Genomic DNA, 21,635 nt, shown 5'->3' on the forward strand with positions numbered 1-21,635 from the left:
GAAGCTAATTTTTAATATATTTTATAATGTTGAGCCCGGTGAGGAAGAAAGAACAGCCAAAATGAGAAAAAGAAACTGCAAATCTTCTGTACCAGTCGCTTTTTGTGGCAGCTATCGGAATTTTGTTTATTCGCCGCGCCGCGCCACTTTCGTAGTAAGGCACTTCTGCTTAGCTGGCTTTCTGCTGTTTTCAATATATTGATTTAATAAAGGATGGTCAGCAAAATCGATTTTGTTTTTTTCATAAATAATTTTTACGATTTAAATTCAACATAATTGTTTTATAATTTCTTGTAAAAAAATAAGTGTTGACATGAAATTGTAATTTGTAGGACGCTTGATAAATTACGGTAACTACGCAAATGTGCTTAGTTACGGTGGTGTAAACAATTCCAGTTGTGGCTTTGTGAAACCGCTTCATTTGCGCTCCGTAGTTTGAAAGGGTGTGAATTACGGAAAGGTGTAAGTTACGGCAGAGTTTTATGAAACGAGGCCCTGGTGACCCTGTTACACTGACGACTCAGTTCACCCTCCGGACGTCTCGGCCCGACACAGAGCTCCAATCTCACTGAGTGTATCCGGTGTCGTGACCGATCTGACCCGTGTCTGATACCGAACACCGAACAATGGCCTCGTCCGTCCGCCGGTGACCCCTCCCCTCCCCCAGCTGTCTCGCCCCCACCCCCACCCCCGACGCCTGGCTTCCTGACGCTGTCTAGCGTCGAGTGACCGACCTGCTTAGTGCCCTCTGACCGAGGCTTTACCCCGAATCGTGTGACGCGTCCGTGAACGATCGCGCTCACCACTTCTCGGCGTGTCGACAGCCTTTGAGCGCGTGTCACACCGTGGCGGGATCAATCATCACGCGATGAAAAGGCGTCCGTGGTAGCCAAAGGTCTGCATGGTCCGTGGCGGGGTGGACAGGGGTCACGATGGGGTCAGCCCGCCCCGCCGCGTGCCTCGGGGCGGCGCGGTGTCGATGGGGACGGGGGAGGGGGAGGGGTATCAGTGACAGGCGCTGATAGCTACCGCTCATTGCGTGCAATGCTTAGGTGTGATTTAGGGTGGTCATTCGGCAATTGAGTGGGGCTGTACTGACCTGGTCGATGGTCATGGCTGATATATGGTACCGGTGATTACAGCAATATTTCTGGGGAGTGGGAGTTCAAACAGTGTTTCATGGCAGTTATTGAATTGTATGCCTACCACGATGATTGCTTGCCGTCATATCAATAACGTTTTTAGGCATTTTAGTTGCCTGTAACCTAAGCATGTCTTTCGAGGATGTTCTAAACATGTATTACATGCCACGTTCCACTTCCTATAGACCTGAATCTGTGGCATTCGCAATAAAATGCATTTTGCTGCATGTAAATACATCCTCAATTATATATTGGCCTGCCAATCTTGAGCCATTGGTAGATCCATCAATGTGTCAGGTTTCCTGACTGGACGTGCGCCGATTTTGGCGCGCCTTTAAATCTTCTCCGAGTGAAATAACTAAGAGCGAGAGCGGAATCCAAACGATACTCAATTTTTCAATCACAATAAATCGGCCGGGCACATGCCGTGGCTTCCTGAAGGCGGACGTAATTCAGCCGACATAGGTGATCAATGTTGCACCGATCCGCCATTGGCTAGTTTTGGACAGAACTATAGCTCACCGGTCCTAATGTAGTCGTCTGAGTGGGGCTAAAGCAGATGAAGTTTCGGGACTGGGAAATAAAGCTAATCTGCATATCCAGAAATAGGAGGATATTACTAAGCTTTATTTGATAAATCTTTTGTTTTTTGTTTTTTTTCATGTTTTTATATCGACGTTGAGGAATTACCACAGGTGCGAACGCTCCCTATTCGTTTTTCTTTATATGTGTTTGGCTCAATGCATCCACGTGCTGGCTCTATTTAATCAACGCATTACATAAAGTGGGTGCTGGGTACACCATTCCCTTTGCCGCTGTTAGGTTGCCTTGGTCCCTTTGACAAGCAAATCAATCTCGTCGTATCGGACGCCAAATAGACGGCGAGTCGTATTCGACCCTGCAACGTCCGACGAATCGTCGCAAGGATTTTACCAATTGCGTGCCGTGAGTTTTATTCTGTTGCCATCGTCGACTCTTCAGGTCACCATGGAGGCTGATGTAAATACGGCATGCGGAAGCACTTCCTGATATTCACCCCCTCATTTCCTAGTTGCATTGTCAGTGAATGAATGTCGAGATACGCCGCTGTAGGCTGCTTCTTACATCCTAAACAAAATAGCCGTTAGCACGTGATTGTCTAAAATTATTAACGATAAATTGACTTTGATCGGTGCGGTAAAAAATCATGCACTTTTCAGCCTAGACAAGTGGGTCATTTAATTATAGGTATGTATAAAAGCTATTCGGCGAAGGCTGGGGTTGCGCTGCTTTTTCGGATATGGATTGGTCGGCGTGATAATTGTTGTGTCCTCGTCTTCATAACATGGTTTTGGCTGGTGAGCCACTCATGGTGACGAGCTTGGCTGACAAGCACGGTGACTAACTAGCTTCAGTACCCTTCTTGCTGTTCGACCAAAAGCGCCTTTTCTTTGAATAAAAAATGCCTCTTTAGACTTATTCGCCTTTGGTTTTTACTTATCATTGCTTCTGGACCTGGATCTGAATCAATGCGGTGATCTGGATCTATAGCTCCCACCTCTCCTCAGCATTATTCCTGGACATATATCTCGGGATCTGATTGTATCCGTATCTCCCCCTGGGTCCTGAGCCCCCTGCTCTGTAGGGGGGGGGGGCTGGCTCAGCGGTTCGACCGTGCCGACTCTGCACACAGGTCGAAATCCGTCCATTGTGCCCGCGGGGCAATAGGTCCCGCGCTGACAATAGCCTCCAAAGACGATGACTGTGACCATATAGGTCGACTGGCCATTAGCTGGGGCGGCTAGACTTTGGTAAAGTTTTATATCATTGACCAACTTTTGGTCCATTCCTAACTTTTAGTCCATAGGTTTCATTTTGAGACGAATAAATATGAAATTTGTTTGGTGGGTTTGATGGGCAGCTCGAGGATAAAATGCAAATATAAAAACTTTTTTTTTTCATTGTCACATCTAACTTTACAGAACAAATATTTATTGTTTTTCGGTACCAAAGGCCTGTGTTTTTCCAACGCGAGGAGATGTTTTGGAAAGGAAAGTCCCAAAACACCTGTGGGTTGAGGGTTCTGGCCAAATGGCGTTATCCGGGCGCGCTATTTCTGTCGGCGCGTGGCATTGTTGTGGCTGTGTGGACTGACGCTGTACTGAGAGTGATGACACTAATCACGTCAGTTGATCCGCCGGTAACGTTCAACAATCCGTGATGAACATGAATAATGAATTATCTGGCGCTGCGGCTGGAGCTTTGATCCAGGGATGCCGGCCGTCCACAGAATAGCTTAGCTTTGATGACTAACTGGAGCATCAACTGTATGCATTAGACCCACGCGATCCTGATAACGGACAATTAAACACGGTAATCCGCTCATCGATTCAGTTTGAGCCCGAATAGCGGGCGCGATTTCTGGTTCAACGTTTTCCAACGTTTTCCAACGTTTTAGTTTCACCGTACGGCGTGTCAAACGATTTCGGAACGGAATAAATCACCGAGACAAAGTCGAGTTTATTCAACCACGTATTTCGGTGCATTTAATTTAGCCAGTGACTTGCCTCCACTTTGTTGGGTCACTGCGTCGCCAGGTTTTGTCTGTTTCCGTGCCAACGGCATGCGAACTTGCATAAACGGCAGGATATCACGCGAGGTTATTCCATTGCATATTTAGGTCTTCCTGCATAGTTCCACTCAATTATATCCATCTTTCCATGATTATTTCCTAGATGAGTGTCGTGCCTTTTGCACCTGGATACCTTTTGCACCTGGATATACGCAGATATTATGTCAACAACTCATTGTCTCCTTTTCAGTGGAACCTTATGGTGCGTCGTAAAGCATTCGGCCAACCAGGTGTTCCTCTATTAATGATCACCCTAAGGGCCGTACATGGGGACTGGATGGCGCAGAGATCGGGTCAGTGCTGGTCGTCGGACTTAAATCACCCATCCCAGTGCAGCTGTCACCGACAGTCATAACGTGAACCGCGCCTTAGTTAATATAATGACTGACTGGAGGGGCATAACGTGAACCGCGCCTTAGTTAATATAATGACTGACTGGAGGGGCGTTGGTCACCAAATCACCACCTGGTTAATAATGCTGCCACGTGCTGGTGATCGTGGTGATCCTGGCTGGTATGGGGTGGGGGAGGCTTGGGTGGGGCTTGGTGCGGTCCAAGGGGAGGGGCGCTGTAAGGAAACGAGGGCGGGCCAGGGAGGGGCACTGGATGTCAGCCAATGGTCGCACCGCATGGGCATTCAGTTCCGGTAGTGGGAATTAACAATTTAGAGGCGGAGTGAAATGAAATTGGTGTGAGTGATGTGGGCAATATCAATTATTTGGTTTGTTCTAGGAAAAAGCTTGTGTGATGGACAATATGTTTTCATTCTAAGACAGCACCAGTGAGCATTGAGCATACATATGTACTTAGCTACGCATATTTCCTGGGCCATCGTCTGAATTTTTTAAACACTCACTTTGATTATGGAACCGGACGGATGTAATCCGAAGGCGTCGGAATGTTGCGCGTTCGGTGGCATCCATCGTCTACACTATTTTTCAGACGGATGACTCTTGCCGCATTGTTCTGAAGTCACGGTTTCAAATGGACAGGACACGAGTCAACCACTGGGGGTGGGTGTAGGGCTCATCGCTGTAAACTGCTAAAATTGCACAGCCGTCAATATTCACGGCAATGACAGTTTCATTTCGTGATGCCGGCTTCCTTTGTGATCGCAATCATGCAATGGCTACTAGCGTGTCATCGTCTACAGTGACTTCTTTTTAGCATTACATTACTGCTGTTGACAATGCTGCTTTCATGTTATCGAGACGTCGAACCCAGGGCCTTCCGATTTACCCAGTGGCTCGGTACAGCTAGACTAGATATTGTCTTACGACGTTCTTTCATGAACGTTTTGTTGATGTTGGATATTTAACCTGCTATATGTTTCTCCAAAGGTATAATTTATATATCAAGTATAAACCTCCCTGAATATTTGAGCCGCGGGGGAGTATTCTTCAATACCATTGCGGTGTTGTGGCATCCCTAACCCCAGTCCCCCCACCTCCCCATCCCCTCCCCATCCCCCGCCTGATGCGTCGCTCAGTCATTTACGCTTGGCTCGTACGTCTCGGCACGTCTCTCAATGTAAACAGTGGGTGACTGGCGGTCGGCCGGCATTCGCAATGATCGCGTCATCACTGCAGACAGACTGGAAAACGGCATTGGGATGGTCGGTGGTTGATTGACCTATGCTGCCCGGTCGCGGGGAAAGGGGACGAATGAGCTAACTGTGATACCGATGCCGTATGTGATGCTACCTTGTATTCGATTGTGTATGTTTACTGTATGATGATTATGTGACCATTTATCCCAAAAGGATCGTTCTGTCATGAAACTTAGTCGTCAAGGCAGCACAACAAAATTATGAACTTCAGTCATTTTATTCTTGCTTTACACACTTTGTACTCGTTAAGCTATGCAACTTTTCAGCCAGGCCACCGCTCTTCACTGTCCCTTGCTCTGACCTCTGCTCCTCCCTCTTCCAGAGCACATCGGGAAGCCGCTGGAGGACTACATGGCCCAGTACCCCAAGGTGAAGGTGGTGCGCGCTCAGAAGAGGGAGGGTCTGATCCGGGCCCGTCTGTTGGGGGCTCGCCACGCCACGGCGGATGTGCTGACCTACCTGGACAGTCACTGCGAGTGCACAGAAGGTATGTAAAAATGGAGCATCAGGATAGATGGTGCGTACTGTGCTTCACGAATACCGTGGGTTTGATATTTTAGCACTGAAAGATGCTATGCAAGAATTGGCACCAGATGATTTGTTCAGTCTATAACCAGCAATCACCCATGCATTCTCTTTAGACGTACGTTTTTTTCCCCCTCCCCCCCCCCCTCCACTGTCTGTCGACACCGTTAGCCTCGTTACGGCCTGGGCGGGCCTCCCGTCGCGTGTGTTATCCTCAATGAACGGTGCTGTACCTGGCCCAACCGAGCCCCCACTGAGGCGCGTCGTTCGAGCTAAAGACCCCGCATTGTCCCCCGTCGGTCTCGACCACACCCGCCGACCGACACGACGCCCCACTGAATGCTAATGAGGTGTTGGATATAATGAAGGATCAGTGCCGGGGCTAGTCGGGGTGTGAGGTAGTTTAGGGCTGCTTTGAAGCTTTTCTGTGGGTGGTTTGTGCTGAAGGGGCTATTGTGGGCCAAGAGTGGGCTAAAGTGGGCTAGTGGGCTATAGGTGTTTAGGTGAGAATATTAAGTTAAGATAACACATAATTTTCCTCCCATATTTCATGTTTGCAAACAAGTGGTCATTAGATGGTAGATGGTTGGACATTCGCTATGGAAGCGAATAATTAAATAACAACATTTTTAGCGTATTCATTCGTGAATTTCTGCATCACCACAACCATATCTCTTAGGCTTTGTTTGTCCCGAGGATGTGTATTTATCATTCATTGGCTCCCCATCTGTCCAGCAGTTGATCTTCCATCCCGAACTACTGTCAGCTCTTTGATGATGACTTCTGAAAAGTTCCGGCACGACTTTCTAAAATTTCCGCTATCTTCTCCTCACGGAAAGTCTCCGTTTTCAATCAGCAGTGTTCCCCGCTATCCACAGGAGCACCGGTCGCTGCTTTATCAAACGTCAAACTTTATTGTTTTTACGCCGTCCAACTTCTAAACGTTTGTTTTGAAAGCATTAGGTGGCGGCCGCGGTGGCACACTGCGCCGGAAATGGATGTGGCCGGCGAACTGCGTCACATCTGTCTCCGCCACCGCGCCCCTCCCGGTGGAATAAAACGGCGGACCCGCGGCAACGGACTGCCTCTCCCTTCAGTTGCTTTGAGCTTTGGTCTTAGCCTCGTATCAATGGCTGTCTTCATTTCATCCCGCTAAATTTAACTCTCATTTCCTTAATAATTTCCATTCATAATTTCATTTTACACCCACTCTCTATAGTCCCTCTCGCGCTCGAACTCTCATTCCCGGCGACACACAATGCTCGCTGTCATATTTTTTCGTCTCTCCCCTCGAAGAGCGGAGATAAATGAAGCGCGAAGAGCGGTGAATAGTATCGCGATTGGAATTCCGGGACTCGCCGCGTGGCGACTTGACGCCTGTTTGATGGAAAAGGTATAACCTATCTGCGGCGAGTTGGGTGGTTTCGGCGCCACATGTGTACCGTTTGATGCAGAAGAGAGGTGCCACGTCGCACGCTGGTGAATGGAGGAGTGGGATGGCGATTGAGGATCACATGCAGACGTTTCGGTATTGATTTGTGCTGATGATACAGGTTTGCACATAAAAGGTGTCTCCGCTCGGGTTAAACGGTTGTCTTGCCACAGGTGTTTCTTTAAGCGTACGGGACATCTGTAACACTTACATGCCGGTTTTGACGTGTCATAGTGCAGGTGAACAGGCGAACAGTCAAAAAGACTTGTTGTGCTGTGAGTTTCATTTACATCGCTCGCATATGTTATGCGGTACAGTATACCTTCAGGCGCATACTGCAAAGACATCTAGCGGCAGCGGTACAACATAGGTTCGGAGATTGCGGTACAGCATAGCTTCAGGCGCACACCGTAGTGACATCTAGCGACAGCTATGTGACTAGATTTTTGTAGCAGTAGCTAAGTATCTGTAGAACCAACAGGAAGGGTACCGAGTTAGGGTTATCTGCAACATCAACTGCGGTATTTTATTGTCCGGCCATCCAACCGGCTTCTACTGGCACTGGTCATGGCTGATTATTCAAGTAATCCACCATGCATCCGCACAGATGGTCCCACTTATCCTAAGAGCTTCGGCGATCTCGTGCTTGGATGACACAATGTTATCCGACACATGACTTTTGTTTGACGTTGCTGGGCCATCACGCCCGTCCCGTTACGCTGCGGGGAAGGGTCTCTGGCCTTCCGGGGATGATTTATGCAGTGGCGGCTGATGTCGGGGCATGTTGGAGCCGTAAAATGTGCTCGTGGGAGTGAAATGACGCCGCGACAGAGAGGGAGACGTCGACTCGGTTCGGTGTCTCAGATGCAGTTCAGAGGCTGTGTTTGGATGACGTTGATACATGCGGATAAAGACGAACTTAAACACCGTCCATGATGCAACGGCCAATTGTCGCCTGACTAAGGTCAATGCAATCATGTTGTTCTTATTCGGATTGCGAGCGAAGAAATTTCATTTCCTAAATCCTATGCGTTCCTGTAACCATACTGGAACTGGCCTCTAAACGGATGTCACATGCATGACATTAGCCGTCGTACAAATTGAGTAGGTAGTGCGAATGTGGTGTTTGGATCTCTCTATCTATTAGGGTAGTGTGGGGTAATTTGAACATATTTTTACGTCTTCTCCGTTGTACCAAATTCCAGTTCAACCCTGGATGAAGAAAAACTGCTTCAGTAGCGCAAGTGTCACTTGCTTTCACCATGCAAGCCTCATTTTTGGACGAGCCGAGCATACCTTGAATAGCATAGCCTCACTTCTCCACCAAGTCACGGTGTGTTCAAATTGCCCCACCGTGGGGTAATTTGAACATACTGCCTTTAACCGGTCATAAAAACGATAGTCTCGCCAGCACCGATGTTGTTTGACCCATAAACAAATAGGCAGAACAATTCTAAACATACCTTCACTTGAAAAATCAACACAACAGCAAAAATAACAGTTGCAGAGTATCAATATCTGCACGCTGCACACCGGTCAGTTGACAGAATTCGCCCCTCTTCAATTAACAGAACGTCTATCATTTTTGTTCGATAAAAACTCTCCCAACCGTACTACATCTGTTAAAGTGGTGCCAATCGAAACCTGGACATTTGGAGTTCTGATTTTGTCCAATGTCCAATTCGGAATTGGTTGGACAAAGGTAGCAGACTGGACAACATTGGACGATGGCTTGCTACACTTCAGCGCTTTTTATAAAGTAACTAGAGGTACAGGTTTACGCGATAACTGTATGTTTTGATATGTATGATTAACTGATGCATTAGTTTGGGTGTAGAAACTTGCATTTTTATTGGTATTATTTGTGTAGAACTGGGTAACTGCTTTTAATTGAACTATAAAGTATGATGGTGATGCATGCGAGTTGTTCGAGCCCTTTGTAAGTTAGGATGTTACTCAATTCAACCCTACCCTACCCTACCCCTACCCCTAACCTACCCTACCCTACCCCTACCCTACCCCTACCCTACCCTACCCTACCCCTACCCTATCCTACCCCTACACTACCCTACCCTACCCTACCCTACTCTACCCTTCCCTACAATCCCCTACCCTACCCTACCCTACCCTACAATCCCCTACCCTACCCTACCCCTACACTATACTACCCTACCATACCCTACCCTTACACTACCCTACCCTACGCTACCCTACCCTACCCTACCCTACCTTACCCTACACTACCCTACCCTACCCCTACCCTACCCCACCCTACCTTTACCCTACCCCTACCGTACCGCTACCCTACCCCTACACCATCCCTACACTACCCTACCCTACCCACCCTACCCCTACCCTACCCTACCCTACCCTACCCCTACACTACCCTACCCTACCTTACCCTACCCCTACACTACCCTATACCCTACCCTACCCTACCCCTAGGTACCCCTAAACTACCCTACCCTACCCTTCCCTACCCTACCCTACCCTACCCTACCCCTACACTACCACCGACAGTCCAAGTTTCAGCTAAATCGGCCCAGAAACGGCTGAGATATTGCAAAATAAATTCATTGTATTTACTGGCGAATCCCCTTGGCGAGCGGTGCCTTGTGTCGGCCTTCGTTGTCAAAGGTCAATGACCTGCCGGCTCTGATTATTTCCAGTCAGTTTTAAGCGAACAACTGAGCCTACAGCACGAGCGTTTTGCTCGGCGCCGGCCGCGGCCCCACCACGTGCACACCGCTGAACCCACACCGTCGAAAATTTAATACGACAAATGAGTGCACGCGCTCGACTTGTAGCGAAAATTTCAGCCCCGTAGCCCTTACCGTTCCCGAGCAATAGCCTGTTTTTGCCGTTTTTAATGTTAACCCTATGGCGCACATGAGCACGCGCCACGGGCGCACCCCCGGCCGCATCGTGCCCAAAATTTAATACGACCTGTTGAATGACGTGACCCACTAGTCGTGAAAATTCCACCCTCCTGCGTCAATCGACGGCGCCGTAATAAGCCTTTTAGGGAGTAACCCCGACGGCGTGGGCGGCGGACTTTTTAGGATTTATAATATAGATCGTGCATAGCATTGATTGGCGAATGGAAAGCTTGTTAAGCTCTTAATATAATGAACTCTTTTCGGCTGGTAAAATTACATGATAAGCAATAAAAATGACGGTTTTGAGTGTTGATAGCTGCATAATTTTCGGACATATTTGGACAAATACACCTTTTTGCACTCAAAATAGGCATCTTTTCATTCAATTTCGGCGAATTGCATTCAATTTTAGCGATCTCTCTATTCGAAGCAAATGAGAGATCGCTAAAATTGAATGCAATTCGCCGAAATTGAATGAAAAGATGCCTATTTTGAGTGCAAAAAGGTGTAGTTGACTTTAACATTTTTGGACGGAAAATCAACAACAATGCCGGACATAAGACGGATATTAGACGTAAATTTTCTAAAACTGGCATCACTTATCTGCTACTGCCTTGGGTCGAAAATATTGGCAAAAAAAAAACCGGGAGCGTTGTTTTTTCGGAGCTATCCCTGTCTTCATTCAAATTCTCACACTATGTTCAAATTACCCCACGCTAAAAGTTATTTTGCCATTTTAAAAAACAGGGTTCAAAAGCAAATTTCTTGGATTGAAGGCACTGATTAGGTCATTATACAACAAAAGCCGTTGCGTATTAGGCGCTAGCAATGCAAGATTTTGCGCTGCAATGAAGTTGCAATGACGTGTTGTTAGGCGTTTTTCCTTGCGAAATTGATTTTTTACACTGTGCGTCAACATCTTCATTCCCTGAAACTTTAAACCCCGTTCATATGATAGCCCTTTTAGTAACGATAATTTCTCTCATTGGTCTTATTGTCATGCCACTTATGGATTTTCCGTAATTTTCTGTTATTCACACTATGTTCAAATTGCCCCACATGTTCAAATTACCCCACCCTACCCTAGCTAACATATCAACCTTTCCGTCATTGCCAGGCTGGCTGGAGCCGCTGTTGGACGAGATTGCCAAAAACCGTACTACAGTGGTGTGTCCCGTGATTGACGTCATCGATGACACGACGCTGGAGTATCACTACCAGAAGGCCTCGGGAACCTCGGTGGGCGGCTTCGACTGGAACCTGCAGGTCAGTCTGACTGGTAATAGTACCTTACCTTTTCAGGGAAATTGGCTAGTGATATGTGTGCAATGTGCAGTGTGTGTTGGGTGCTGGGTGTTGGATGTTGGGTGTTGGATGTTGGCCGTTGGGGGAGTGGGGCTAAGAAGATGAATCTTACAAAAGCTTGAATTGTGATAAGCGCTCTTTTTAAGATCCTAAGAAAAACCAATCACGATGCGAAAAAAACAGCATACGTCTCTGAAATCGGTGACGTCAACGGCAACTTCACACTTCTACCGCCTCAGCCGCCCGTTGTCTATGTGTTCCATCAGTTGAGTTGCAGTTTCACATCCCCCAGGGAGCTCATATAGCAGCGGTTCTCGGCAGGATTAGTGGGAATCGTTTCTCGCCCCGGCCTCGCGGGCTCAGAATGTAAATGAAGCCTTCTTTTATCCATCGGCGCCGCGCGCTGGTTTCATCTCGCCGAATGAGAGGTATTTTTGTTCTCAGACAGTCAATGAATGCAGAAAGACGAGATTGAGTTAAGCCACGCGGCGGAAAAGTGAACTGGAATTGAATAGCACCGCTCTGAACTGTGTAATTGATTAAATGTAGTCTCCGTAGCTGGGCCCCAACCGGTGTTTTCCTGCGGCTTCGGCCGGTATTGCGTTCCCGCGCGGGCTGCCTATGTTTGACGGTCCGCTCGGAAGCATACGAAGGTGGCCTTGTGTTTGGCTGTGAGGCAATTTGTCGGTTTTGAGATATTGCGATCGATCTGACTTAAATGTTTGTTGCCTTAACTTGTTTTGACCGAACCTTCGCCAACCAAGTGTCCAGCTGGCTGTAATTATTCACACGCTACCTCAGATATAACTACATACTCACAAATAAGTACCTACCTACCTTAGAAATTGTGTCGCTTGTTCAACGCACGGATCAAAATTGTTCAGAAGTGGTTTTACCAAAAATGACAGAAACGGTTTATTTTTGTGTCGATGAAACCATGACCCCAAAAAGAACAGTGGCAGAGTGTGAACGGTTGCAACATACTCATAGGTAGGCGTATTGGCTCATATATGTTTCGATGCAATGAATCCGTCAATGATCATAAATATTGTGCTGCACCTCTCATAGCTTGCAGGTTGCATGTTTTCCTTATTTATTGCTTGCTGAAAGGCGTTCGTTCTAACAAATCGGTCATATTTTGTGTATACTGTATGGAAAATGAGTTTGCCCTTGCGAGTACACTTCCTTACTTTGGTCTATCTGGTATGGTCACTGCTTATTACCACGACTCAACTTAACTCAAACCCACCGCCTGTTTTAGCCCGTCCACCCAACAACCGCGGCTGATTGATTGCCCAGCGAATTTCACGGACGGCGACTCTGTCAGGGAACCAAGGCTATCCCCGGGAACGTCCCACCCGGCACCGTGCCCTACCCTCAGGCTCAGACCCACCTCGTCCTATACCCACTGCACTGACATACCCCTATTACCCTATTCTATTCATTGATTAGGTTCAAAGACCAAAGCAGTAATCGCCGTGGCGATTACAGAGCAGTAATCGCCACGCACTCTGTATGTGGATCGCTCTTAAATGTAATGGGTGTTCGCAAAAATATGTCATGATTTCGTTACGCCATTATCGCCAGCTCAAATAAGCAAGGATCAAATGTCTTGCTGAAATGTGTTGCCCGGATATTCAAGTTTTGTTATACACATGTATCAGTGCCTCATGTCAAACCGGGCGCACCCCACACGCCATGTTTTCAATATGAACCCCTTTTCGGCGGATGCACGTGTCACCTAGAGATTACACATAAGGGTTCATTCGCACGCACGTGTTAGAAGTGATAACACGGACGGCCTTTGCAATCACTATCATCAGCCGAGACAGATTATTGGCTGTCTTCCTGTAGTCCTTGGACTTCAGATATCCCACAGGTAACGGCCGATGGGGTTGACACCAAGTGAGCGGTCGACCAGGGGGTAAGGGTCCTCCTGCTCAAGAAACGGGCCCTAGCATTTCGTTTAGGCACCGGAGTGCAATTTTCGAAGTGTGGACTTGAACCCATCCTACCTGTGCGCATGTCTGCAGCGTTTTGACCATTGTCTTGCCCCGAGTTGCCCCACATTTCTCGCTTAAACTTCTAGAGCACTCCCACGCAGCAGTTTTCAGCGGCAATGTTGGTGTTCCAATTTGAAGTCTTAAGAAGAAGGCCTCGCGGCACCATGAGCGTCTATCGCAAATCGAGCAATGACCTTCGGACTGTGGAGCTGGTGTTCTTACCTAGCCTTTGAGGGTGGCATATCTACCCAAACCGTTTGTTCTGGCCGTCGGCGCCTCCATGAAGGTGGATATGTGCTTCACTGGTTGACCGGGCGTGGCCGGTGAGCGGTGCTCAGAATTGATTTGGGTTTTTTATCCTCGAAGCAAAGTAAATTCTTAGCCCTTTTCTACCCTAAATAGCACCTATTGATTCCTGACCTTGTAGGGTATAATCCCCATGTCATTATCAATAATATAATGAGACATGTTGTACCGCACCCTGCATCTTGCGCGAGCTCGCAGATGGTCAGGGAAGGCATCTCGTTGACCAAATGGGTGATCTCTTTGTAGTTTAAATGACTATAAAAAAAATCTTTTTCTCGGCCTTTCAAGGATTCATTCGATTTTTAACGATCACTTTGGTAGTAAGTTGCATGTGCAGTAAAAAAAGATCGCCTTGCAAGGGGTGCAGCGGAGGCATCAAAGCATGCACCGAACTGTTGTAGCATGGAAACTACGGGCATCGAATCCAAGTATTTTTGGCGATATTTGTTTTTCGCTCTGTGCAAGGCAATATTTTTAATATTATAAATTAAAATGCATATGAAAGAAAACTTGAAAATGTCCTCTGTCAAATGGGCATAAATACGTGCACGTGCGTTCAAGCAATTTTTCCTACAAAGCGATTAGAATCATGACATATTTTCGCGAACACCCTGTACAATACAATACAATACAAAGCCGTAGTCTTTTCATCGGGATATGAAGAAAAAACTCATAATTATTTTAGCAGCGACGAATCGCCGATTGTCGCTTTCTGCAGATTTTAGCACCCCCGTGTTTGCGTTTGTCATTTTGTATGTTATAGACTCGTGGGTAGCCGTTCGAGGCAGAGCGCTACTCAAACTTGGTTGGGCTGCTAGAGGCGATGTAGCATTGCTATATGAACGGTCTGCGCTGTCGGATTTGTTTTGGCCACTGCTGTGCGGAGTTGGCATTGAATTCGCTTGCCCATCGGCCGTTTTTTTTTTTAATGTTGTGGTCGCCGCTGAATGGTGTTGCTATGGGTCTAATGGAGTTTGTTTGGGACCCTAACTTCCAAATGTACGGTAATGACTTTGTGTTGATGGTAGGTATGGGGCTTAGCAAATGCACTCTGCATGCTGAAATCAGCGAAGTCGTGATCAAAATTTACGTTTAATGACGTGTTTATTCGTGTCAGTGACGAGGTAAATTAAACAGCTTGAAACTTCCTTTTAGTCGACCTTTTCATGCGGAATGAACATTTGTGTGGATCTGGATTTTATCGACTGTGCAGTTACGGGCGGATTAGCGTGCCCAGAATGGATTCGTCTTTAAACACCAGCTGACTTGCTGCATTTGCTTGCAGTTCGGCTCATTGCCGCTGTCATTTGGCTAAATGCGTGCTCGAGTCTCTTCATAGGCATTTCTGGGAAAGTCGCAGGGCTCGACTGGTGACTACCGGCTCATCTTTACATTTAGTCTTATATTCATCAAAGAGTGATTGATAATTACAAAAAATAACCTAAACATAGCGATTTACATGACGCTATTTACAGAAAGGCGCTTAGTAAGGCATGTGTCTTTGTGTCTATTTAAAAGCGTTCTTTCACACATTTATGGTCATGTATTCGTTGCGGCGGGCTAGAGTTATTAGTTCTATAATTTGTGTCCGTCATTCAATAAAGCTGTCCAACTGAAGCGCATCGTCCTGAAGGTCTCCTTGGTTGACGATGCGCGGTGAAGCCAGTGAAAATCCCACGACATCGGGCTCATACCCTGTGATAGGTTCTAGTAATCTTGCCCTGTGAATGTGTTGTAAGGTGTTGGTAATGGGAACGAGTTGTGCCATATTTTTACTGAACTCTGATTTGTTTCGTGTGATATGCTATCACCAGTAAAACGCCTTTTGGGGCGACTAACGGAGCGAGCGAGAGGGTGGGCCTTGCACGTGCGAAATTGCGAGGGGGTACCTCCAACTGACTTGTGCACGGCACCCTACTAACCGGTCTCTAGCGATGTGCCAAATTTGGGCACAATCAGCCCAGCCGTTCTCGAGATCTGGAAGCGGCACCCTGCACGTGCGCACGTGCAAAATGGGTCCCAACTGACTTGTGCACGGCACGCTACTAACCGGTCCCTAACCGTGTACCAAATTTGAGCGCAATCGGTCCAGCCGTTCCCGAGATCTGGAAACGACCCCTGCACGTGCGCACGTGCAGCAGCACCCCAACTCTGGCACATGTATATGCAGTGCCTAGTGGGTGCCTACCTACATGCCAACTTTCAGCGCAATCGGCCAAGTAGTTACCGAGATATTGCAACAATTACAAAAGTGACACCTCTTCGTTTTGCACGTGGCACGTGCATAAGGGGTCACCCACATGCATCGGGAATAGTCCAATACTTGGTAGAAGGAATGAAGCTACCCTACAAAAATTACCGCGTGTAAATCGGTCAAGTGGTTGCTGAGATATAAGCCTCGCAAAAGCGTGACCACGGCCGGCCGGCCGGCCGGCCGGCCGGCCGGCCGGCCGCTCATACTCAGAAATTTCCGTTAATCTAAGGAAAGACTACGCTCGCTTCGCTCGCTCCGTAATTAGACATTATTACGTTCAGTGATACAGCAAAAGGCAAGCGGCGTTACCAATAATTGTCGGCCCCTGACTCCTGAGAAGGAATCATGGACATTTGCTGTGTACAATTAACATTTTTAATGCTTTGTGACCGATGTTTAAAACTTAAGTTATGTAATAAACCAACGATTTTTCGTGGCCATTTGTATATGTATATCGCTTTTTAGAGCTTCGATATATGCTGTAAAGCCGGTGGGGTATATTTAAGCGTCAATCCAGGTTTTCTTTATTTGCTGCCTGGTTTGTTGTTTCGAGGTCACATTTTGTAATGTTATGACTTCCCGTCCGTTCGCTTTGATTTTGTTGGCTCGGAACAAACATGATGTCGCCGCCTTGTTTGAGTACCGCTAGACACGCAGTCTAGGATAAAATCGCTTCCGTGGAACGAAAAACAAGAGCAAGCACGCCGTCTGAAGGAGTGATGCTCTTAGGATGAACTTCATTAAACGGGCTCTGAGAGTAAACGTATGTTACTGAAAAGGGATTAGCGACACCTATCACCGATTGACTGACCACCCGCCCATCTCCGCCTGTTGCAGTTCAACTGGCATGCCATCCCGGACCGGGAGAAGCGGCTGCACTCGCATCCCTCGGAGCCGGTGGCGTCCCCGACCATGGCTGGAGGTCTGTTTGCCATCGACAGGAAGTGGTTCGAGACTCTGGGCACCTACGACGAGGGCTTCGACATCTGGGGAGGCGAGAATCTCGAGCTGAGCTTCAAGGTGAGAACCTGCGAGAAGAGTATAGGTGAGACGGTGGGCTCGAGTGCGATATGCGTAGGTGAGAAAGTGGGCTGGAGTGCGAGTATGGGTGAGACGGTTGGCTTCAGTGTGAGCACAGGTGAGAGGGTTGGCTCGAGTGCGAGGAGTTAGGTGGGGGATGGGCTCGTAGGGATATTCGGTGGCCGGTCGCCGGTGTGATATTAGATCCAGGCGACTTCTGGCGATGGCTGATAAGAGTGAAATCAGAAATGACTATACTGAAAACCAGGGCTGCGGAGTCGATGGATTTTCGGCGACTCCGACTCCGACTCCGACTCTGGCTTTCAAAAACCAGCTCCGACTCCGACTCCGACTCCGGGCAGAATTGTCGACTCCGACCGACTCCAACTCCCGACTCCGACTCCGCAGACCTAGCAGGGCTGCGGAGTCGACAGATTTTCGGTGACTCCGACTCCGACTCCGGCTCGGGTTTCTAAAATCGACTCCGACTCCGACTCCGACTCCGGTCACAACTGTCGACTCTGACCGACTCCGACTCCGACTCCGACTCCGACTCCGCAGCCCTGCTGAAAACAGCCAGCTTGCAGCTGAAGGGTTAGCAAAACTTCAGTGACAGGCAATTTACGTTTTAGACGGCAGGTGAAATTGATATTCTTTCTACTTTCTCGGATAGGTGTAGGTTTCTTTCGCAGGCCGTCTTGAATTATCTTTATAATTGATACTGGTTTGACGTTTCTACCAAAGCCTGGCAGTCATACTTAGCCAATAGCCATCAATATTCGATATGCTATACTCCAACCGCAGTGCTGTGAAATACGAGTACGTCCAGTCGGTGCCTCTGCAGAGGGTGGACTTCTGCACCCGAGCAGGCCCAATAGGACTCAAAACACAAAGACTCGACGTCGGAACACTGTCTATTTTACTCGATTGTAATATGTGTTTATGATAATTTCACGTTCAACTCTAAACGGCGCATCACATTTTCACCCAGCCTCATAGAGAGCAGATAAAATTTGTCCTTCCTACTCTCTTTACTTTCTCTTTTACTTGTTGCTTACTTGTTTACTCTTGCTTGTGCGGCCTCAGGTCCCTCTTACTCTCCCACTCCCTCTCCACTCCATTCCGTTCACCAACTGTCCACGGGGCGCCTGTTCAGCACTGGCCCCGCTGAGTTCCAGCTTATACCGCCCGTGTTTGGCTTGATCAGCATCATTGGGCACTGCTGTGCCGCCTGAGCCGCAACTTTGGCTGAGAAGGTGTTACGGTGGATGAGGGGAGGGAAACAGGGCTACTGCTGCAGTCAATGCTGCAGAGGCTTTGTGAGATGCAGCTGCTGCCTGCTTGTTTTAGTCAAAAGTTCATTTTAGCCGGTACGTGGCATGGTGTAGTAAATAGGGAGTGATTTGCTCTTTGATTTAGTGAAGCGGACATGAACAATAATTACACTTACCGCATCGTCTTTTCATGGCCCAATTACGGTCATTGGGTGGCTTCTTTATGGACCTGTATGACCATTGTCGCGGGCTGACTGCTTTGATTGATGCGGCGAATGAGCGGCACTTACCCATGTTTGGGTGGAGAACTGGCACTGGGCTGACTTATGACGGTGTAATGACGTATGGTACGTGGTAGTTGAGTGTGCTGTGCTGTAGGCACAGGATAGAGACGGGCTGCAATGCCCACCGTCATGGTTTGGTCATGTGTTGGATAAGTGGGATTACACATCAGATGGGAAAGGCACTCTATTGTCTATACTTATAGCATATTTGGCAGCCACCTGTAGTGTAATGTGGAGTAATATAATTATTACGTGACGAAAAAAATGGTGCACGTGTAATGAAACTCCATTTGGGGAAAATGTTGGCGCAAGCAATATGATGGATACGTGGATAAGTAACACGTTGCCTCAACGATGACTTCTTTTCTAATTTGTCAGGTTTACCTGATTGTTGACTGACCATAACCCTGTTTGACCCGTCTCTCTCCTGTCAGACCCGTCTGACCCCATCTGACCCCCATCTGACCGTATCTGACCCTATCTGACCCTATCTGACCCCTATCTGACCCCATCTGACCCTGTCTGACCCCATCTAACCCCTTTCTGTCCCCATTCTGACCCGTGCGCCCTCCGCTAGACGTGGATGTGCGGCGGCCGTCTGGAGATCGTTCCCTGTAGCCACGTGGGCCACATCTTCAGGAAGCGCTCGCCGTACAAGTGGCGCTCCGGAGTGAACGTGCTGCGCCGAAACAGCGTGCGGCTGGCCGAGGTGTGGATGGACGACTACAAAAAGTACTACTACCAGCGGATAGGATACGATACGGTGAGTACATGGTGAGGTTTATATGCTTACAAAATTGAAAATTGAGTGGCGTCCGTGCAGTGGCGGAAGTGTGATAAAAGGTGTTGTATGGCTAACCCGAGTGTGTTTTAAAGGATGTGAATGAAATTGAAGACGTCTCTTTCGACTCATCTCATCGAGTATTTTCATCGATATGAGATCTAGATAACGGGTTTGATATGGTTCTTACTCCTATGCTTTTGGCTAAGTTTGTTGTTGTTCCCTACTCGCCCTTTTCGCTTTTCCCGATCGCTATTGAATCCGTCTCTCCGTCTGTCCTGCCGTAACACACCCCAACCCTCTATCTCTGACGGCAGGGTAACTACGGCGACGTCACGTCCCGGAAGGCCATCAGGGACAGGCTGGGCTGCAAGTCGTTCCGCTGGTTCCTCGACACCGTCTACCCGGAGCTCTTCATACCCGGAGAGGCGGTGGCCAGCGGAGAGGTAGGCCTTCTGCACTGGAGGGCGGCGCTTCAGGCGTGTGCCTGGAAAGTTACATCGGCGAGATAATTGATGGATATGATGGCATTCGAGTTGCATCTACATAGAACTAAAATTTGCTATATTAGTAGCTTCGATAAAAGCGAACATTGCTTTGTTGCGTTTGGTATTGCGAGGTTATTTTGTCCATTTACCTTGAATGCTGTTGTCTTTTTTCTGCCGTAATAAGTCGCAAGTCACGTTTACTGTTATGCTCCTCACATAAGTTTTGCTGCTGCTGTTTCCCGGAAGTAGGTCATTTTGTGCCGGCCGCTGCACTTTGCAGGCTACTTGTTTTGCGACTGCTCCTCAAGTCCCCATATCCAGCAGTAAAGACTTAATTAGTTTGACGATGCATCAGGCTGCTAAGCTTAGTTTTCCGGAAATGTGGGATTAATTTATTATATGCACCAGTAGAGGACTGATTAGTGACGTCATTACAATCATCACCCCCTCTCCTCCCAAAAAGTGTATGGAAATGTGACTAGCAGTTGTCTGTGATGGCTTGGGCTTGACATGTTGCATGGGATATAAGTGAACTGTATTTTGATTTGAAAGGAACACTCCAATATGGCATATCAGAGACTTCAATCCGATTGCAACGCTGAATGATGCAAGTTTACTTCGAGCTCAAACAAAATATGTCATGTTTGCAATCCACATGGAACATGGGCCCAATCTTACCAATGCCGTGAATAGGATTTGGCAGCACTGGCCGGAGTTTACGGCACTGATATCAATGATATCTTTTTTATTTACATCCAGCTAATCTTGTCCAATGATTTTGATAGCGTGAATGATTATGAATGTTGTCTGAAAGAATGAATAAGTGAATGCGGAATAGTTCTGAATGTTACCAAAAGCCGTGAAATGCGCATTCACGGCATTGGTAAGATTGGGCCATGGATCATCTTCAGAGTCTTACAATTGGACGTGTTCCTTTTGAATCTGCTTGTGGGGTCGTTGGTGCTTTGTGTTGTGCTCTGTGACATGAATGATCCTTTTTGTCAGACAGCTCTGTATTTTTACTGGCTGATCGCTAGTATCGATCGTATTTTGAGAAGCCGTGTTGCTATTTTGAGACGTCTTGGTTGCCACCCTGGCTGGATGATCCGAGTTTGGCCCCGTTCGAAGGGACGCCGGAGGTCACGCTCTCCCCCTCCCTTCCTCCCCTGCACGGTCCACGCTTTCGCCCCTCATATACTGTGACGTCTTTATATGACGTCATCGGTCGCTGCATGAAGTCCACCCGGAGGAAGGTGGCATCCACCTGGCATACGCTTATGTCTTGAGTGACAACCCCTCGCAAAAAGGGTACTTGTCCAACGCTTTCTGTTCGGAAAAGAGCAAACTTATTCTGTCTACGCTCGGCAGATCTTTCATGCTGGGTGTGCTACTCAACAGGCTGTCCGCTTTTACATTGAGCCTATTTTCTTCGTTTATAAACCTTACCGCTTCTCACGCTAAGTTTCTCGTTCCATAATCCATTTACTAACCACCTCCAGTTTTCCCCGCATGGCTCGCGATAGCGACCGTTTGGCTCCGAATTTAGAACGCTATCGCTGATCAGCTAGCTTGTCTGCATGCACGGTATGCGGTGAATTTGTAAACATGACATCCTTCAGCCAGACTGGTGAACGGTGAATCCCTGGAACTGTTAAACTCGCGTGATGGGTGCGCCTACCTAACTTTCCAGCTCAGTTTCTACGGCAGAGCCTTGTAGGACTAC

General features: G+C 47.8%; 1 protein-coding gene across 2 annotated transcripts in view; it reads left to right on the top strand.

The window, feature by feature from the left end:
- LOC122367122 (putative polypeptide N-acetylgalactosaminyltransferase 9) overlaps positions 1–21,635 on the top strand; it is an 89,145-nt gene that overhangs the window by 61,645 nt on the left and 5,865 nt on the right. For both annotated transcript variants that reach the window (XM_043339938.1, XM_043339939.1), the window contains exons 4-8: positions 5,684–5,848; positions 11,315–11,463; positions 16,903–17,085; positions 19,221–19,406; positions 19,742–19,870. In XM_043339938.1, coding sequence (XP_043195873.1) covers positions 5,684–5,848; positions 11,315–11,463; positions 16,903–17,085; positions 19,221–19,406; positions 19,742–19,870 — 812 coding nt within the window. The remainder of the gene's footprint in view (positions 1–5,683; positions 5,849–11,314; positions 11,464–16,902; positions 17,086–19,220; positions 19,407–19,741; positions 19,871–21,635) is intronic.

This window comes from Amphibalanus amphitrite, unplaced genomic scaffold, assembly GCF_019059575.1.
Source record: "Amphibalanus amphitrite isolate SeventyFive unplaced genomic scaffold, NRLGWU_Aamphi_draft 000852F_arrow, whole genome shotgun sequence".
Lineage (NCBI taxonomy): Eukaryota > Metazoa > Arthropoda > Thecostraca > Balanomorpha > Balanidae > Amphibalanus > Amphibalanus amphitrite.